The following is a 16,014-nucleotide window of genomic DNA, read 5'->3' as shown; positions in this document are numbered from 1 at the left end:
GCCGCTTAATCTGCGGTGCCAAAGCCACAGCCCCTAACTTTACCTGTTAATTTAATTGTTCCATAATTTTTTTAAGTACCCCGGTGGTGTTTTATGTCACCCAAAAGGCTCAGGGAACCACCAAGGTGAGGATGAGCATTTGTAAAGAAATAAACATATGGGGGCTGGCAGTGTTGCGTCCAAAGCTAAGCCTCCGCCTGTGGTGCCAGCATCCCATATGGGCACCTTTTAGTGTCCTGGCTGCTCATCCTCCAACCCAGCTCTCTCCAATGCCTGGGAAAGCAGTAGAAGAAGGCCCAAGTCCTTGGGTCCCTGCACCTGTGTGGGAGACCCAGAAGAAGCTCCTGGCTGCTGGCTGTGGATCAGCCCAGTTCCAGCTGTTGCGGTCATTTGGGGAGTGAACGAGCAGATGGAAGACCGTCTCTCTCTGTCTCTCCCTCTCTCTGTCTGTAACTCTAAATCAAATAAATAAATCTTTCAAAAATAAATAAATAAATAAACAAAGCCACAGCGCTTTTCTTAAAGACACACACTGCTTTCCCGGGGAAAGGCATTACTTACAGTTTCAGCAGAGGAAGGCGGCCTCTGTAAGCTCTCACCTCGGACCCAAATGCTCTCGGTCACAAACGCTATGTGTTCTGCCTCCAGTATAAAAGGAGAAACCAGAAACAGGGCCCATTTGTTCAAGTCATCAATGAACTGGGTAGAGAAAGAAACAAAGGAGGACACAGGCACTTAGCTCAGCATCTCCAGAACCCTCCCCAAGCGACCCCAGGAAAGACCGAAGCAAGGTTATCTGAAGCTCTCCCACAGCCCGCATCCACCCAGTGCTTCTGGGTTAACTGCGACCGTGTACACAGCTACAGAAGCCTCAGTGACTCAGGACAGTCTCAACAGCTCTGGATCCGACACAGGTTACCAGCACTCATCTAAAAAGCTTGCAACCAGAAGGGTGGCAGGACTCACTGGGGTCTTGGAATATCTGCATAAATATGATGAGATACCTTGGGAAGGCAACTCAAGGGTAAACGTAAAATCATTTATGTTTCATAGACACCTTACATATCTGCAATTTGAAGGTAATTCTATAAAATATTTTTAGTGTCTCCATGGTTTTATTTTTGCTTTTTATTTTTTTATTTGACAGGTAGAGTTATAGACAGTGAGAGAGAGAGACAGAAAGAAAGGTCTTCCTTCCATTGGTTCACTCCCCAAATAGCCGCTATGACTGGCGCTACGCCGATCCGAAGCCAGGAGCCAGGTGCCTCCTCCTAGTCTCCCATGTGGGTGCAGGGGCCCAAGCACTTGGGCCATCCTCCACTGCCCTCCCAGGCCACAGCAGAAAGCTGGACTGGAAGAGGAGCAACCGGGACTAGAACTGGTGCCCATATGGGATGCTGGCACCACAGGCGGAGGATTAACCAAGTGAGCCACGGCTCTGGCCCCATCTTTTTGCTTTTTAAAATTTGTATTTATTTGAACTCAAATAAGGTCACCAATTACTTGAGCCAGCACCTGCTGCCTCCCAGGGTGTGTATTAGCAGAAAGCTGGACTCAGGAGCACAGCCAAGACGCAAATGCAGGCACTCTGAATTGGGACATAGACATCTTAACCACTAGGCCAAATGCCTATCCCAAGAGTGATGCTAACTTAGGTTTTTTCAAAGCAGATTAGAACCAAGGTGGCTTAGCAGATTAAATACAATTGGCAGGCTGGTGCTGCAGCTCAGTAGGCTAATCCTCCACCTAGCGGCGCCGGCACACCAGGTTCTAGTCCCGGTCGGGGCGCCGGATTCTGTCCCGGTTGCCCCTCTTCCAGGCCAGCTCTCTGTTGTGGCCAGGGAGGGCAGTGGAGGATGGCCCAAGTGCTTGGGCCCTGCACCCCATGGGAGACCGGGATAAGTGCCTGGCTCCTGCCTTTGGATCAGTGCGGTGCGCCGGCTGCAGCGGCCACTGGAGGATGAACCAACGGCAAAGGAAGACCTTTCTCTCTGTCTCTCTCTCATGGTCCACTTTGCCTGTTTAAAAAAAAAAATATATATATATATACACATAACTGGCAATCCCTCCATGAGGGCTCCCTAGCCCTGGATCCACCAACTTCAGATGGAAAACACCCAGAAAAGTACCACATCTGTTCTGAACAAATAAACTTGGTTTTTGTCATTATTCCCTAAATTATACAGTACTCTGTTTAACAGCATTTAAATTTAAATAATCTAGAGATTATTTAAAGTATGTGGGGGGTGTGCATAGATGACACACACACTGTGTATGTATTTTACATAAAGCACTTGAGCATTGAGAATCTTTGTGTCCATGAAGCCTCCTGAACCAGTCTCTGCAGACTGCAAAGGCCAACTCCATCCATTTCTCTGTTCTCCTTCCTGAAATCTTGCTGAAAAGACAGCTACCCACCAAAGAATAGAAAGGTATTTGGGTCAGGCCCCACTGTGTCATCAGCCCAAATCTGCCCTTGCCTATTGAACCGGCACATCTCAAGGCTTAGTAAGTCCCTGTGGAACTAATTAACAGCATGGAAGTTTTACCAACACCGTAGATAAAAACAAAGAAAAATAATGTCCACTTTACTGAAACACAGAATGCATATACTAAACAAGCAAAATGTTTAAAATTTCCAGTTTGTATACAGTTTGATTATACTTGGGGCTGGCACCGTGGCATAGCAGGTAAAGCAGCCACGTGCAGTGCCAGCAACTCATAAGGACACCCGTTTGAGTCCCGGCTGCTCCACTTCTGATCCAGCTCTCTGCTGTGGCCTGAGAAAGCAGTGGAAGATGGCTCAAGTGCTTGAGCCCCAGCATCCATGTGGACGACCCAGAAGAAGCTCCTGGCTCCCAGCTTCAGATCACCCAGCTCTGACCATTGCGGCCATTTGGAGTGAACCAGCGGATGAAGACCTTTCTCCCTTTCTCTCTCTCTCTCTCTCTCTCTCTCTCTCTCTCTCTCTCCTCTGCCTCTCTGTAATTCTGCCTTTCAAATAAATAAATCTTTAAAAAACTAACTGAAATATTATATTTAACAATTTATGATGGGACATTCAATTATAAAAACCAAGACATTTGGTATTCATGTGTATGATTTTAATTGTATAGAATATGACTGTGTCTCCGCCTCATTTTCCAATTAACAAAATTAACACAAAAAGTGGGAGAACTGGACTGAATTCCCAGCTCCCTGCTTCAGCCCAGCCTAGCCCAAGACATTATGGGCATTTAGAGAGTGAACCAGCAGCCGGAAGCTCTCTCACTACCTCTCAAATAAAAACAATTAATATTAAGCATGAATTTGGTTCTGTATTCAGCCCTTGTAGACTGACAATAAGGTATCCACAGAACCAAATCATCAGCCCAACAATATTTTAAATCTTAAAAAACATCAGTTAATCACAAATAAATTGTCAAACTTTCCAACTGTAGGCCTTAAACATCTGAACTAGGTTCTGGCACAGTGGGTTAAACCACTGTCTGCAATGTTGGCATCTCACACGAGCACCGGTTCAAGTCCCAGCTGCCCCATTTCTGATCCAGCTCCCTGCTAAGGCGCCTGGGAAAGCAGAAGATGGTCCAAGCGTTTGGGCCCCCGCACCCTGTGAGAGACCCAAATGGAGTTCTAGGCTCCCGGCTCCTCAGCCTGGCCCAGCCCTGCTGTTGCAGCTATTCGAAAAGTGAAGCCGGTGATGGAAGATCTCTGCCTCTCCCTCTCTGTAACTCTGTCTTTCAAATAATACAAAATAAATCTTAAAAAAAAAAAAAAAACCTAAACCCAACAGCCATTAAACATGCCTTCATTCACTGAAATTGTGTGCAACTATCTCAGGTCAAGCCACAAGGCTAAACAGAACAAGTACCTAGAGAGAAAGATTCAAACTAGAAATAGGAACTATGATCTGAAGTCGATAAGGACGGAGCTGGGTAGTCCCATCTAGTCTGCAGAACTGGGGAACTCCCCCTGCACAGCCAGATCTGAGCAAAGCTTCAGCCTGAGGCAGAGGGAGAGAGCAGGGAGTTACATAATCCCATGGGGCTGGGAAGGGACGCAAGGGCCAAAAATTAGTCTAGTTAACAGAAAAATCAGTAAAATTACAAAAATGTTCAAAAGTGAAACTGGAGGTGTCAAGATGCCCACATCCAGGGGCCGGCATTGTGTGGTGGGTAAACTGCCAGCACGCAATGTCAGCATCCCATATGGGCTCCAGTTTCTGTCCCAGCTGCTCCACTTCCCATCCGGCTCCCTGCTAATGTGCCTGGGAGAGCAGTGGAAGATGGCCCGAACGCGTGGGCCCCTGCACACGTGTGGGAGGCCCAGAGGAGCTTCTGGCTCCTGGCTTGGGCCTCGCCCAGTCTTGGCTGTTGAGGTCATTTGGGAAGTGAACCAGCAGACTGAAGGTCTGTTTCTCGCTCTCCCTTTGTAACTTTACATTAAAAAAAAAAAAAAAAAAAAAAAAAAAAAAAAAAAAAAAAAAAAGGATGTCCATGTACCACATCCAAATACCTGGGTTCAATACTCAGTTCCAGGGGTCAGCACCGTGGCGTAGTGGGACACTAGCATCCCATATGGGCATGGGTTCAATTCCCTGCTGATGGCCTAGGGAAAGCAGTGGAAGATGGCCCAAGTGCTTGGGCCCCTGCACCGGCCCGGGAGACTGGGAAGGAGCTCCTGGCTCCAGACTCCAGCTTCCTGCCAATGCAGACCCTGGGTGGCAGTGGTGATGAATCAAGTAATTAGGCTCCTGCCACCCAAGTGGGACACCTGGGTTGAGTTCTCAGCTCCAGCCCCACCAAGTACCAGCCACTGTGGGCATTTCAGGAGTGAACCGATTTTTTCTTTTTTTTTCTCTCCTCCCACCCCCTTCAAATTCTTTAAAACTGTCCAGGACAATACAGATGATCTTCTATGTTCACCATTTCTACTTTGATCTAAACCATGAAAAATAATTTAAATCAATCCATTTTGGAAAGACCACAACAGGAAAACCCACCCCTCGGTTCTTCGTTAAATCGCCTTTCACCATCAGCTTCCTAGAAGCTGGGGGTGGGGGCGCCAGCTCTGTCTACGCAGTCCTAGGTCTGCAGGGAACCCAGAACGCAGCGTCACAGCCCGTTAGGGGCAGCTTCTACCTGCCGGGCAGAAGGCTGCACCCCGCACCTAAGACTTCATTCCCACATGCGCATGGAAATCTGCCTCCAACGCTGCACACGCGCGAGCAATCGCCAGGGACGCCCCGGGAAACGTGCACAGAACCGCGCCGCGAATGCGAGCCCCGGGCGGGCGCAGAGACAGCTGACCGGGACGAACCATTGTTGCCGCCCAGCGCGAGGCCAGCCCCGGCCGAGCGACCGAGGGTCAGCGAACCGCGGAGGCCGGCCCGGCCCGCCACGCCGCCGGCAGGCGGGAGGGGGTCGCCGGGTGTGCAGGCCGGGTCGCCTCGGGGACCCCCGAACGCCGGTGCACCCTGCGGGAGACGCGGCCATCGGGCGGGCGCACAGCCCCCCGCGCGGCGCCCCTCAGCCCGGGCCCGGCGCCCGCGGTCGTCCCGGTGGGGGCGGAGCGCGGGACCCCGGCGCCCGCGGTCGTCCCGGTGAGGGCGGAGCGCGGGGCCCCGGCGCCGCTTCCGGCTCGCGGCGGCCCCACGCCGCGCGCCCGCCCCCCACGCCCGCCCGCTCGCGGGTGCGCGCGCGCCGCCCACCTGGCCCTCGCCGACGCAGAAGACGCGGCCGCCGCGGCTGAGGCACACGCGGGCGCCGCTCGGCTGCGCGGCCGCGCCGCAGAAGGTGAAGGAGCAGCGCGAGGCGCGCAGCCGCCGCACCGTGGTGCGCACGAGCGCGGCCGGCCGGCGCCCCCACCGCGCCCACAGGTACAGGTAGCACAGCGTGATGAGCATGGCCGGCGCCGCGGGCGGGGCGCGGCCGGGACGCTCGGCCCACACCGCCGCCGCCAGCCCGCCCCGGGCGCCGGCTCCGCCCCGCCCGCCGGCCGGAAGAGACGCGCCGCCCGCCGGGGCACGGGTGTCTGCGGGCGCGCGGGACGGGGCGTGCAGGGCCGGGGGAGGCGGCGCCGGGGCACGGGTGTCTGCGGGCGCGCGGGACGGGGCGTGCAGGGCCGGGGGAGGCGGCGCCGGGGCACGGGTGTCTGCGGGCGCGCGGGACAGGGCGTGCAGGGCCTGAAGAGACGCGCCGGGGCACGGGTGTCTGCGGGCGCGCGGGACAGGGTTGTGCAGGGCCTGAAGAGACGCGCCGGGGCACGGGTGTCTGCGGGCGCGCGGGACGGGGCGTGCAGGGCCGGGGGAGGCGGCGCCCGCCGGGGCACGGGTGTCTGCGGGCGCGCGGGACGGGGGCGTGCAGGGCCGGGGGAGGCGGCGCCCGCCGGGGCACGGGTGTCTGCGGGCGCGCGGGACGGGGCGTGCAGGGCCGGGGGAGGCGGCGCCCGCCGGGGCACGGGTGTCTGCGGGCGCGCGGGACGGGGCGTGCAGGGCCGGGGAGGCGGCGCCGGGGCACGGGTGTCTGCGGGCGCGCGGGACGGGGGCGTGCAGGGCCGGGGAGGCGGCGCCGGGGCACGGGTGTCTGCGGGCGCGCGGGACGGGGCGTGCAGGGCCGGGGGAGGCGGCGCGGAGGCCGAGGCACGGGTGTCTGCGGGCGCGCGGGACGGGGCGTGCAGGGCCGGGGGAGGGCGCTGTGGGGGTGCAGTGGATGGAGGGAGAGGGGCTGCGGTGGGAGCAGTGTGGAGGCCCGGTGAGCACCGTGGGGATGGAGGCGGGGGCTGCGCGCACTCGGGTTAAGGCCGCAGCCCACGTCGGCCAGCCTGGGGCTCCCTGAGCGCGAACACTGGCTCTGCCCAAGTTCAGCTCTGGAAAACCAGGCGAGGCCTTAACTTGCTAGGCCTTGGTGCCAGAGGATTATGAAGTCCGTAAGTGCGCCCAGTGCAATGATGGCTTAAAGTCAGAGCAGGGAGCCCGAGGGGAAGGCAGCTCGGCCCCACCAAGGCTGCGTTTGGTTTCCTGCTGCAGGACCGGCAGCGACGGGGGGACATCAATTCACAGTGTTCTTGTCCCCAAGGGAGGCGGAATGACCCCCCAGCACTGGCGAGCCTCTCCCGTGGAAACTTGCTTCACTCCAAGGCCGTCTGGCGCCCTCGACAACCTGACAGCGAACGATTTCATTTGGTTGCTTCCGGCCCTGGGTGCGAGTGGGTAGCACACAAGCAAGAACACCGCTTGCACAAGTCTTACCTAATTCAAGCACAGATTTTTAAAGGGCCCTACCAGCTAGCTGTCCGCTTTAAAATAGCAGTAGGGAGGTGGGGGCTGCGGCGCAGCAGGTTAAACCGTTGCCTGCAGAACCGGCATCCTGAATGGGCGCCAGTTCGAGACCCGGCTGCTCCACTTACCCATCCAGCTCCCTGCTAATGCACCTGAGAAAGCAGCAGAGAATGGTCCAAGTGCTTGGGCCCCTGCACCCACGTGGGAGACCTGGATGGAGTCCCTGGCTGCTGGCTTCAGTCCGGCCCAGCCCAGCCCTGGCCGTTGCAGCCATTTGGAGGGTGAACCAGCGGATGGAAGATCTGTCTGTCTCTCTTCCTCTTTCTAACTCTGCCTTTCAAATAAAATCGATAAATCCTTAAAAATAAATAAAGTAGCAGTAGGAACAGGCAGCTTGGCCCAATGGCTGGGACACCCACATCCCATGTCGAGTGCCTGAGTTTGGTTCCTGTCTGGGGTTCCTGACTCCAGCCTGCTGCCGATGCAGTGGCTGGGAAGCGGCAGTTACGGCTCCGTTGGTTGGGTTCCTGGCTCCTGGCTCGGGCCCTCGCCCACCCCAGTCGTTTCAGGCATTTCGGGAGGGAACAGCTCTATTTCTGTCTCTCAGTAAATAAGCTTTAAAAGTAAAATAGCGATACAGAATACTCTCCGAACCTCGGACTTGTGACCAGATGACACCGCAAGTGCTCAGCATTGCACGTAGCCCTGATGGATTGAAAGAGCGAGGGAGAGTCCAAAAAGAAATACCTGAGCCGGAAAACACAGGGAGCAGAAGCAAGACAGGGAGTGGGCGCACAGCTGAAGGCCCAGCCTGCACATTGCAGCGGCACGGTGGCGGCTGAGAGGTGGGTTCCCGCAGGGTGACAAGACCCAACACTGTGCCTGGAGGAAGAACCCGGCCCCTCCGTGAGAACACAGGGCTCCAAGTCAGGACCTGGAAAAGGACAAGGCCTCAACAAAGCAAGCTACTCTCCGTGCTCTAGGGACAAACACCACCCTGAGTCGTCTTCGAGTTTGCTGAATTGTGGTCCTTAAGGACCACCGTCCCGACCCCTGTTAGCGTACGGAAGTCAGCTTCTACCTGAAGGTCACCGGCGTCTCTAGTTTCAACACGTTCCTGAAGGTTCCCACAGACACCTAACTCCAGCTGGCCCTGGTTTACCCTCATACTTCCAGATGTCATGGTCTCGGAATATACCATGGAGAAATTTGGGGGCAATCCCCTTGTACTGATTCTGGGTTCTAAAGAATGGGGACCACTTCGCCAGCACCGCGGCTCACTAGGCTAATCCTCCACCTTGTGGCGCCAGCACACCGGGTTCTAGTCCCGGTCGGGGCGCCAGATTCTGTCCCGGTTGCCCCTCTTCCAGGCCAGCTCTCTGCTGTGGCCAGGGAGTACAGTGGAGGATGGCCCAAGTGCTTGGGCCCTGCACCCCATGGGAGACCAGGAGAAGCACCTGGCTCCTGGCTTCAGATCAGTGCGCCGGCCGCGGTGGCCATTGGAGGGTGAACCAACAGCAAAGAAAGACCTTTCTCTCTGTCTCTCTCATTGTCCACTCTGCCTATCAAAAAAGAAAAAAGAAAAGAAAAAAGAATGGGGACCGCTGTGGTTCAATGTGAAGTGAGGAGAGGGTAAGTTTTCCTTCCTGGTGGCAGTCAGGGGCACGAGAGAAGTTAAATGATCACAGAACTAGCTCTGCTTGTGGCCCTTACCTAAAACAGTGAGAAGGGATCAAGGAATACACAAAAAGCAATCATCAAAAGATCCCACAGGTTCCAGGGGACTTTAGAAAGCTCATGGAGGAGCAGGAATAGTGGCACAGTGGGTTAAGCCACCACTTGGGATGCCCACGGCCCATACTGGAGTGCCTGGTTCAAGTCCAGGCTAAGCCACCCTTGCAGTCCAGCTTCCTGGGGAGGCAGTAGTTGGTGGCCCAAGTACTTGGGTTCCTGCCTCCCACACCAGGAACTCGGAGTCTGGCTCTGAGTTGTTGGCATATATTTGAGAAATGAACCAGTGGAGGAAGAATATCTCTCCCTGCCACCCTACTCCATATCCACCCCCCACCCTGGCCCCTGTCACTCTGCCTTTCAAATAAAATAAATGAATTTAAAAAAAAGTGAGGGCTGGCGCTGTGGTGCAACAGGTTAAAGCCCTGGCCTGAAGTGCCGGCATCCCATATGGGCACCGGTTCTAGTCCCAGCTGCTCCTCTTCCGATCCAGCTCTCTCTTGCTATGGCCTGGGATAGCAGTAGACGATGGCCCAAGTCCTTGGGCCCCTGCACCCATGTGGGAGACCCGGAAGAAGCTCCTGGCTTTGGATCGGTGCAGCTCTGGCCGTTGCAGCCATCTGGGCAGTGAACCAGCAGATGGAAGACCTTTCTCTCTGTCTCTACCTCTCTCTGTAACTCTGTCTTTCAAATAAATAAGTCTTTTTTAAAAAAAGTGACATTTTGAGATTTGATTATTACTCTGCCGGTGCCTGCAGGAGGGAATGCCCTGAGAGTGGCCTGGGGACAAGGCAGTGTCCACTGCCCCAAAGGAAAGCATCCACCCCTATTCAACAGACGGCAGCTCCGCCCCCCGGGAACGTTAATCCAGCAACCTTCTGAACCCGGGGAAAGATTCAGAAGTCTCTGTAGTCAAGTGACCAGAGTAGAGGCTGTTTAGCTTGTGAATGAAGAATCCCAGTGCAGTAGAAAGCTGAAGTGTACACAGGGGTTGCGGTACAGCACAGCGGTTAGCTCTCTACTTGGACGCCCACATCAGAGTGCCTGGTTGGGGTCCTGGCTTTCTGCTAATGCACACCCTGGGAGGCAGCAGGGGATGTCCCAAGGACTTGAGTCCCAGGAACACACGTGGAAGAACTGGATGGAGTTCCTGGCTCTTGGTTCATCCTCGCCAGACCTGGCTGTTGTGGGCAGTTAGGGAGTAAACCAGTCTCTGCATTTCAGATACAATGAATAAGTGTGTGTGTATATATATATACACACATCTATCTTTTAAAATCAGTAACTGATAAGCAGTTTATTTTTAAGTACCTAGTCTGTGTTTTACAGATAAAGGAACCCATTGTCCCCCACAGTAATGTTGCCCTGCAAAAATATATTAAGTTCATGAACTTGAAATAATACTCAGAGGTCCCAGGGTCTCAAGAATGACAAGAATGTGCCCTTCAAAAAAATTTAAATATTTCAAAATTTTACTATTTTTAAATAATATGCATTAAAATCGTGAAGCTTTTGTTGGCATATGTTGTAAAGAGCTTTTCTTTGAATATTTGGTTGTCTATTTCATGTGTTTATTAGCCAGAAAATGGAAATGTGAATATCTGCATGTAAAAGTTAATTGAATTAGGGGCCAGTGCTATGACACAGCGAGTTAAGCCACTGTCTTCAGTGGCAGCATCCCATATGGATGCAAGTTCAAGTCCTGGCTGCTCCACTTCAGATCCAGCTCCCTGCTAATCCACTTGGGAAAGCAGTGGAAGATGGCCTAAGTGCTTGGGCCCCTGCACCCACACGTGGGAGACCCAGATGAAGCTCCTGGCTCCTGGCTTTGAATAGCCCCAGCTTCGGCCATTGCAGTCATTTGGGGAGTGAACCACGGATGAAATTTACCCCTCTCTCTAACTCCCTTTCAAATAAAATTTTTTAAAAAGTTAATTGAATTAAACTACTTTAAACCAATAACACTTTTGTTACTGATTTAAACTCAAAAGGGAAATGCATTTGGACTCACAGACACAAGTCACAGGCCGATGCCTCCGTTAGAGATTTGGGCCATGATCAGGCCCCACTTGAAGAAGAGTTGTCATTTTCAGTCCTGCTGATAAGCAGGTGCCCAGGCCCTGGAAAGGCAAGGACCAGACCATTTACTCCTACTCCTGGTGAAAGATTACTTTGAGAATACCAATTTTGAAAAACATTTATTCCAGCTGGCCCCGCGGCTCAGTAGGCTAATCCTCCGCCTTGCGGCGCCGGCACACCAGGTTCTAGTCCCGGTTGGGGTGCCGGATTCTGTCCCGGTTGCCCCTCTTCCAGGCCAGCTCTCTGCTGTGGCCCGGGAGTGCAGTGGAGGATGGCCCAAGTGCTTGGGCCTTTCACCCCATGGGAGACCAGGAGAAGCACCTGGCTCCTGGCTTCGGATCAGCGCGGTGCGCCGGCTGTGGCAGCCATTGGAGGGTGAACCAACGGCAAAGGAAGACCTTTCTCTCTGTCTCTCTCTCTCTCACTGTCCACTCTGCCTGTCAAAAATAAATAAATAAAACATTTATTCCAAGTAGGAAAACTTTATATTAAATGCCCCCTAAAATTTCCATGAAGGATTCCTTACATAACGCAGCTGAGAAATGTACTATTTAACTGTGCTATATTTTATTTTTATATACCTTGGATGTTTTTCTAATTTACTAAAGATTTATTTTGTTTATTTGAAGAGAAACAGAAAAAAAAATCTTCCGTCCACAGGTACAGTCGAACTGGATTGGAGGCAGAGCAGCTGGGACTCAAACAGCTGCTCCAGTATGGAATGCTGATGTCACAGGTGATGGCTTAATCCACTGCACCACAGTATCAGCCCTTATTTTCTAATATTTACTGCACTTAAAGTTTTATTTATCAAAAAGACGCAGTTCTACATCAGAGTTGTCTGTGGGGCAGGCACTGATTGGCACAAGTAAAGCACCAGTGTCACACACTGAATGCCTGAGTTCAGTGCCTGGCTCCAGCTCCCTGCTGCTCATGCAGACCCTGGGATACAGCAGTGGTGGCTGAAATACCTGGGTTCCTGCCACCCACGTGGGACCAGGGTTGTGTTCCCAGCTCCAGCTTTGGCCCAGGCGTTTAGGGAGTGAACCAGCAGGTGGGAGCTGTATGTACATGGTCCCTCTCTCTCTACCACTCAATTTTCTTTAATTTTTTTTTTTTTGACAGGCAGAGTTAGAGACAGAAAGGTCTTCCTTCCGATGGTTCACCCCCCAAATGGCCACCACGGCCAGCACACCGCGATGATCCGAAGCCAGGAGCCAGGTGCTTCCTCCTGGTCTCCTATGCAGGTACAGGGGCCCAAGCACTTGGGCCATCCTCCACTGCTTTCCCAGGCCACAGCAGAGAGCTGGACTGGAAGAGGGGCAACCAGGACAGAACTGGTGCCCCAACCGGGACTAGAACCCGGGGTGCCAGCCCCACAGGCAGAAGATTAGCCTAGTGAGCCGTGGCACCGGCCTCTCCCTTTCAGGTAAATAAATATTTAAAAATATTTTTTAATATTTGTATATTTAAATATATATGTTTGTCAACTCTATAAAATGTATAGAGTCTATCAAATTAAATAATGGGCCGAATCTGTACTTGGCTAGAGGTCACATATATATGGGGCCAATGCCGTGGCATAGTAGTAGGTTAAGCCTCTGCTTGTGGCGCCAGGTTGAAGTCCTAGGTGCTCCTCTTCCAGTCCAACTCCCTGATGATGGCCCAGGTGCTTGGCCCCTGCACCCATGTGGGAGACCAGGAGGAAACTCCTGACACCTGGCTCCTGGCTTCCGATTGGCCCAGCTCCAGTCATTATGGCTATTTGAGGAGTGAACCAGCGATGGAAGCCCTTTCTCTGTCTCTCCCTGTCTCTGTCTGTAACTCTGCCTCTCAAATGGTAAATCTTTAAAAAAAAAAAAAAAAGACATATATATGTATACATGAATCTTATAGCTGTGCTTCAAGTAGAAGTGATCAAGACAGTGATTAAATGAAACTTACATAGAATATAATAGAACTGACTGATTTCAGAATGAGCCATTTTCATGATTTCAGTACTGTGGGGGTGGGCAGAGGAAGGACAAGCTAGACTGGTTGCCAACTTCTCCCACCTTCTAAGAACTTAAAAGGTGAAGGTGCAGCTTTCTCCAGGGTCATCGGACACCAGCTGCTTCCACCATGCCACCTAAGTTCCACCCCAACAAGATCACAGCCATATACCGGAGGTCAGTGCCACGGTGGCCCAGGCCCCCAAAAACAGCCTCCTGGGGTCTGCCGCCAAATAAGGCTGGTGAGGACATCACCAAGACAACCGGTGGCTGGAAGGGTGTGAAGATCACAGTGAAAGTGGCCGTCAGTACAGACCCAGACGGAGCTGTGCCTTCTGGCTCTGCCCTGACCATCACAGCCCTCAGGGAACCACCCAGAGACAGAAACAGAAAAGCAGCTCTGGCCATCCCAGCCAACTGGGGCGTGAACAAGCAGATGGAAGACCTCTCTCTCTCTCTCTGCCTCTCCTCTCTCTGTGTATCTCTGACTTTCAAATAAAGAAATAGATCTTTAAAAAAAAGTATCTAATTAGAATTCCATTATCCAGCAGGAAGACAAAATGTAACATGATAAAATGTAAAAAAAAAAAATCTTGATCTCTGCCTAGTAGCTCTAATGCTTATGTTAATATGTTAATAAGCAAAAAAAATATTTTATTAATCAAAATAGAAAAGGGGGATGGGGCTGGCATTGTGTGCTGTTTCCAATCCAGCTCCCTGCTAATGTGCCTGGGAGAAGCTGGGAAAGCAACAGAAGATGGCCCAAGTCCTTGGACTCCTGCGCCTACACAGGTGACCCAGATGGAGTCCCAGGCTCCTAGCTTCGGCTTGGCTAAGCCCCAGCCATTGTGGCTATTTGGGGAGTGAACCAGCAAATGAAAGATCTCTCTCTCTTCTCTCTAGCTCTCCCTTTCAAATAAATGAAAATCTTTTTAAATGTGTTTTAAGATAAGCTAGTTAAAAACATTCAAAATAGAAAAGGAGATAAAGTATCAAAAGAATGTAAATTAGAGGCAAGCGTTTGGCCTAGCAGTTAAGATGCTGTGTCCCATATTGGAGTACCTGGGTCCCACATTGGGGTACCTGGGTCCCCACATGTACCTGGGTCCCACACTGGAGTACTGGGTCCCCACATTGGGGTACCTGGATCCCCACACTGGAGTACCTGGGTCCCACATTGGGGTACTTGGGTTCCATACTGGAGTACCTGGGTTCCCATACTGGAGTACCTGGGTCCCCACACTGGGGTACCTGGGTCTAATATTAAGTACCTAAGTTCCCACACTGGAGTACCTGAGTCCCCACACTGGAATATCTGGGTCCTACATTGGAGTACCTGGATCCCCACATGTACCTGGGTCCTACACTGGAGTACTGGGTCCCCACACTGGAGTACCTGGGTCCCACATTGGGGTACCTGGGTCCCCACACTGGAGTACCTGGGTCCCCACACTGGGGTACTTGGGTTCCATATTGGAGTACCTGGGTCCCCACATTGGAGTACCTGGGTCCCACATTGGGGTACCTGGGTCCCACATTGGGGTACCTGGGTCCCACATTGGGGTACCTGGGTTCCCACACCAGAGTACCTGGGTCCCCACACCGGAGTACCTGGGTCCCCACACTGGAGTACCTGGGTCCCACACTGGAGTACTGGGTCCCACACTGGAGTACCTGGATCCCCACATTGGAGTACCTGGGTCCCACACTGGAGTACCTGGGTCCCCACACTGGGGTACTTGGGTTCCATATTGGAGTACCTGGGTCCCCACATTGGAGTACCTGGGTCCCACATTGGGGTACCTGGGTCCCACATTGGGGTACCTGGGTCGCACATTGGGGTACCTGGGTTCCCACACCGGAGTACCTGGGTCCCCACACCGGAGTACCTGGGTCCCCACACTGGAGTACCTGGGTCCCACACTGGAGTACTGGGTCCCACACTGGAGTACCTGGGTCCCACACTGGAGTACTGGGTCCCACACTGGAGTACCTGGGTCCCCACACTGGGGTACCTGGGTCCCCACACTGGAGTATCTGGGTCCCCACACTGGGGTACCTGGGTCCCACATTGGAGTACCTGGGTCCCACACTGGAGTACTGGGTCCCACACTGGAGTACTGGGTCCCCACACTGGGGTATCTGGGTCCCCGTTCCCTCCCAGTGCAGACCTTGGGAGGCAGCCTGTGATGGCTTGGTGGTTGGGTCCCTGACACATAGCAGACCAGGACTGGGTTCCTTTTGTAGGCATTTGGGACTTGAACCAGCAGATGGAGCTCTACCTCTGCCTCTGAAATATTTTTAATAAAAAATGTTTTTTAATTAGAAGTAAAATCAATTTTAAAAGGAATGCTTAAAAAAAAAAGAATTTGGGCCGGCGCCATGGCTCACTAGGCTAATCCTCCGCCTTGCGGCGCCGGCACACCGGGTTCTAGTCCCGGTTGGGGCATAGGATTCTGTCCCGGTTGCCCCTCTTCCAGGCCAGCTCTCTGCTGTGGCCAGGGAGTGCAGTGGAGGATGGCCCAGGTGCTTGGGCCCTGCACCCCATGGGAGACCAGGAAAAGCACCTGGCTCCTGGCTCCTGGCTCCTGCCATCGGATCAGCGCGGTGCGCCGGCCGCAGCGTGCCGGCCGCGGCGGCCATTGGAGGGTGAACCAACAGCAAAAGGAAGAGCTTTCTCTCTGTCTCTCTCTCTCACTGTCCACTCTGCCTGTCAAAAAAAAAAAAAAAAAAAAAAAAGGATTTGGGGGCCGGCGCCGTGGCTCACTTGATTAATCCTCCGCCTGCGGCGCTGGCATCCCATATGGGCACTGGGTTCTAGTCCTGGTTGCTCCTCTTCCAGTCCAGCTCTCTGCTGTGGCCCGGGAGGGCAGTGGAAGATGGCCCAAGTGCTTGGGCTCCTGCACCCACGTGGGAGACCGGGAAGAAGCACCT

At 53.4% G+C, this 16,014-nt stretch overlaps 1 protein-coding gene and 1 long non-coding RNA gene across 9 annotated transcripts in view; one reads left to right on the top strand and one right to left on the bottom strand.

Annotated features, from left to right (window-relative positions):
• The window catches only part of HLCS (holocarboxylase synthetase), a 209,404-nt gene extending 203,397 nt beyond the window's left edge, over positions 1–6,007 (bottom strand). For 3 of the 7 annotated variants that reach the window (XR_016232992.1, XR_016232991.1, XM_089331425.1), the window contains exons 1-2: positions 5,711–6,007; positions 562–699 (exon numbers count right to left, since the gene is read on the bottom strand). Coding sequence is in view for 3 of the 7 variants with exons in the window: in XM_089331425.1 (XP_089187551.1) it covers positions 562–699; positions 5,711–5,905 (333 nt within the window). In the remaining 4 variants the exon portion in view is untranslated. Of the gene's footprint in view, positions 1–561; positions 700–5,141; positions 5,597–5,710 lie in introns of those variants that run through there. The other 4 variants (XM_089331422.1, XM_051833634.3, XM_089331423.1 and 1 more) reach the window with 4 other exon arrangements.
• LOC149126886 (uncharacterized) overlaps positions 5,740–16,014 on the top strand; it is a 34,954-nt gene continuing 24,679 nt past the window's right edge. The window contains exons 1-2 of one of the 2 annotated variants that reach the window (XR_016233000.1): positions 5,740–5,878; positions 7,077–10,531. This is a non-coding gene — a long non-coding RNA (uncharacterized LOC149126886). Of the gene's footprint in view, positions 5,879–7,076; positions 10,532–16,014 lie in introns of those variants that run through there. The other variant, XR_016233001.1, reaches the window with a different exon arrangement.

Source organism: Oryctolagus cuniculus, chromosome 4 (genome assembly GCF_051225735.1).
Source record: "Oryctolagus cuniculus isolate XC-2025 breed Fujian yellow rabbit chromosome 4, ASM5122573v1, whole genome shotgun sequence".
Lineage (NCBI taxonomy): Eukaryota > Metazoa > Chordata > Mammalia > Lagomorpha > Leporidae > Oryctolagus > Oryctolagus cuniculus.
This window is presented reverse-complemented; position numbering and strand designations above follow the sequence as displayed.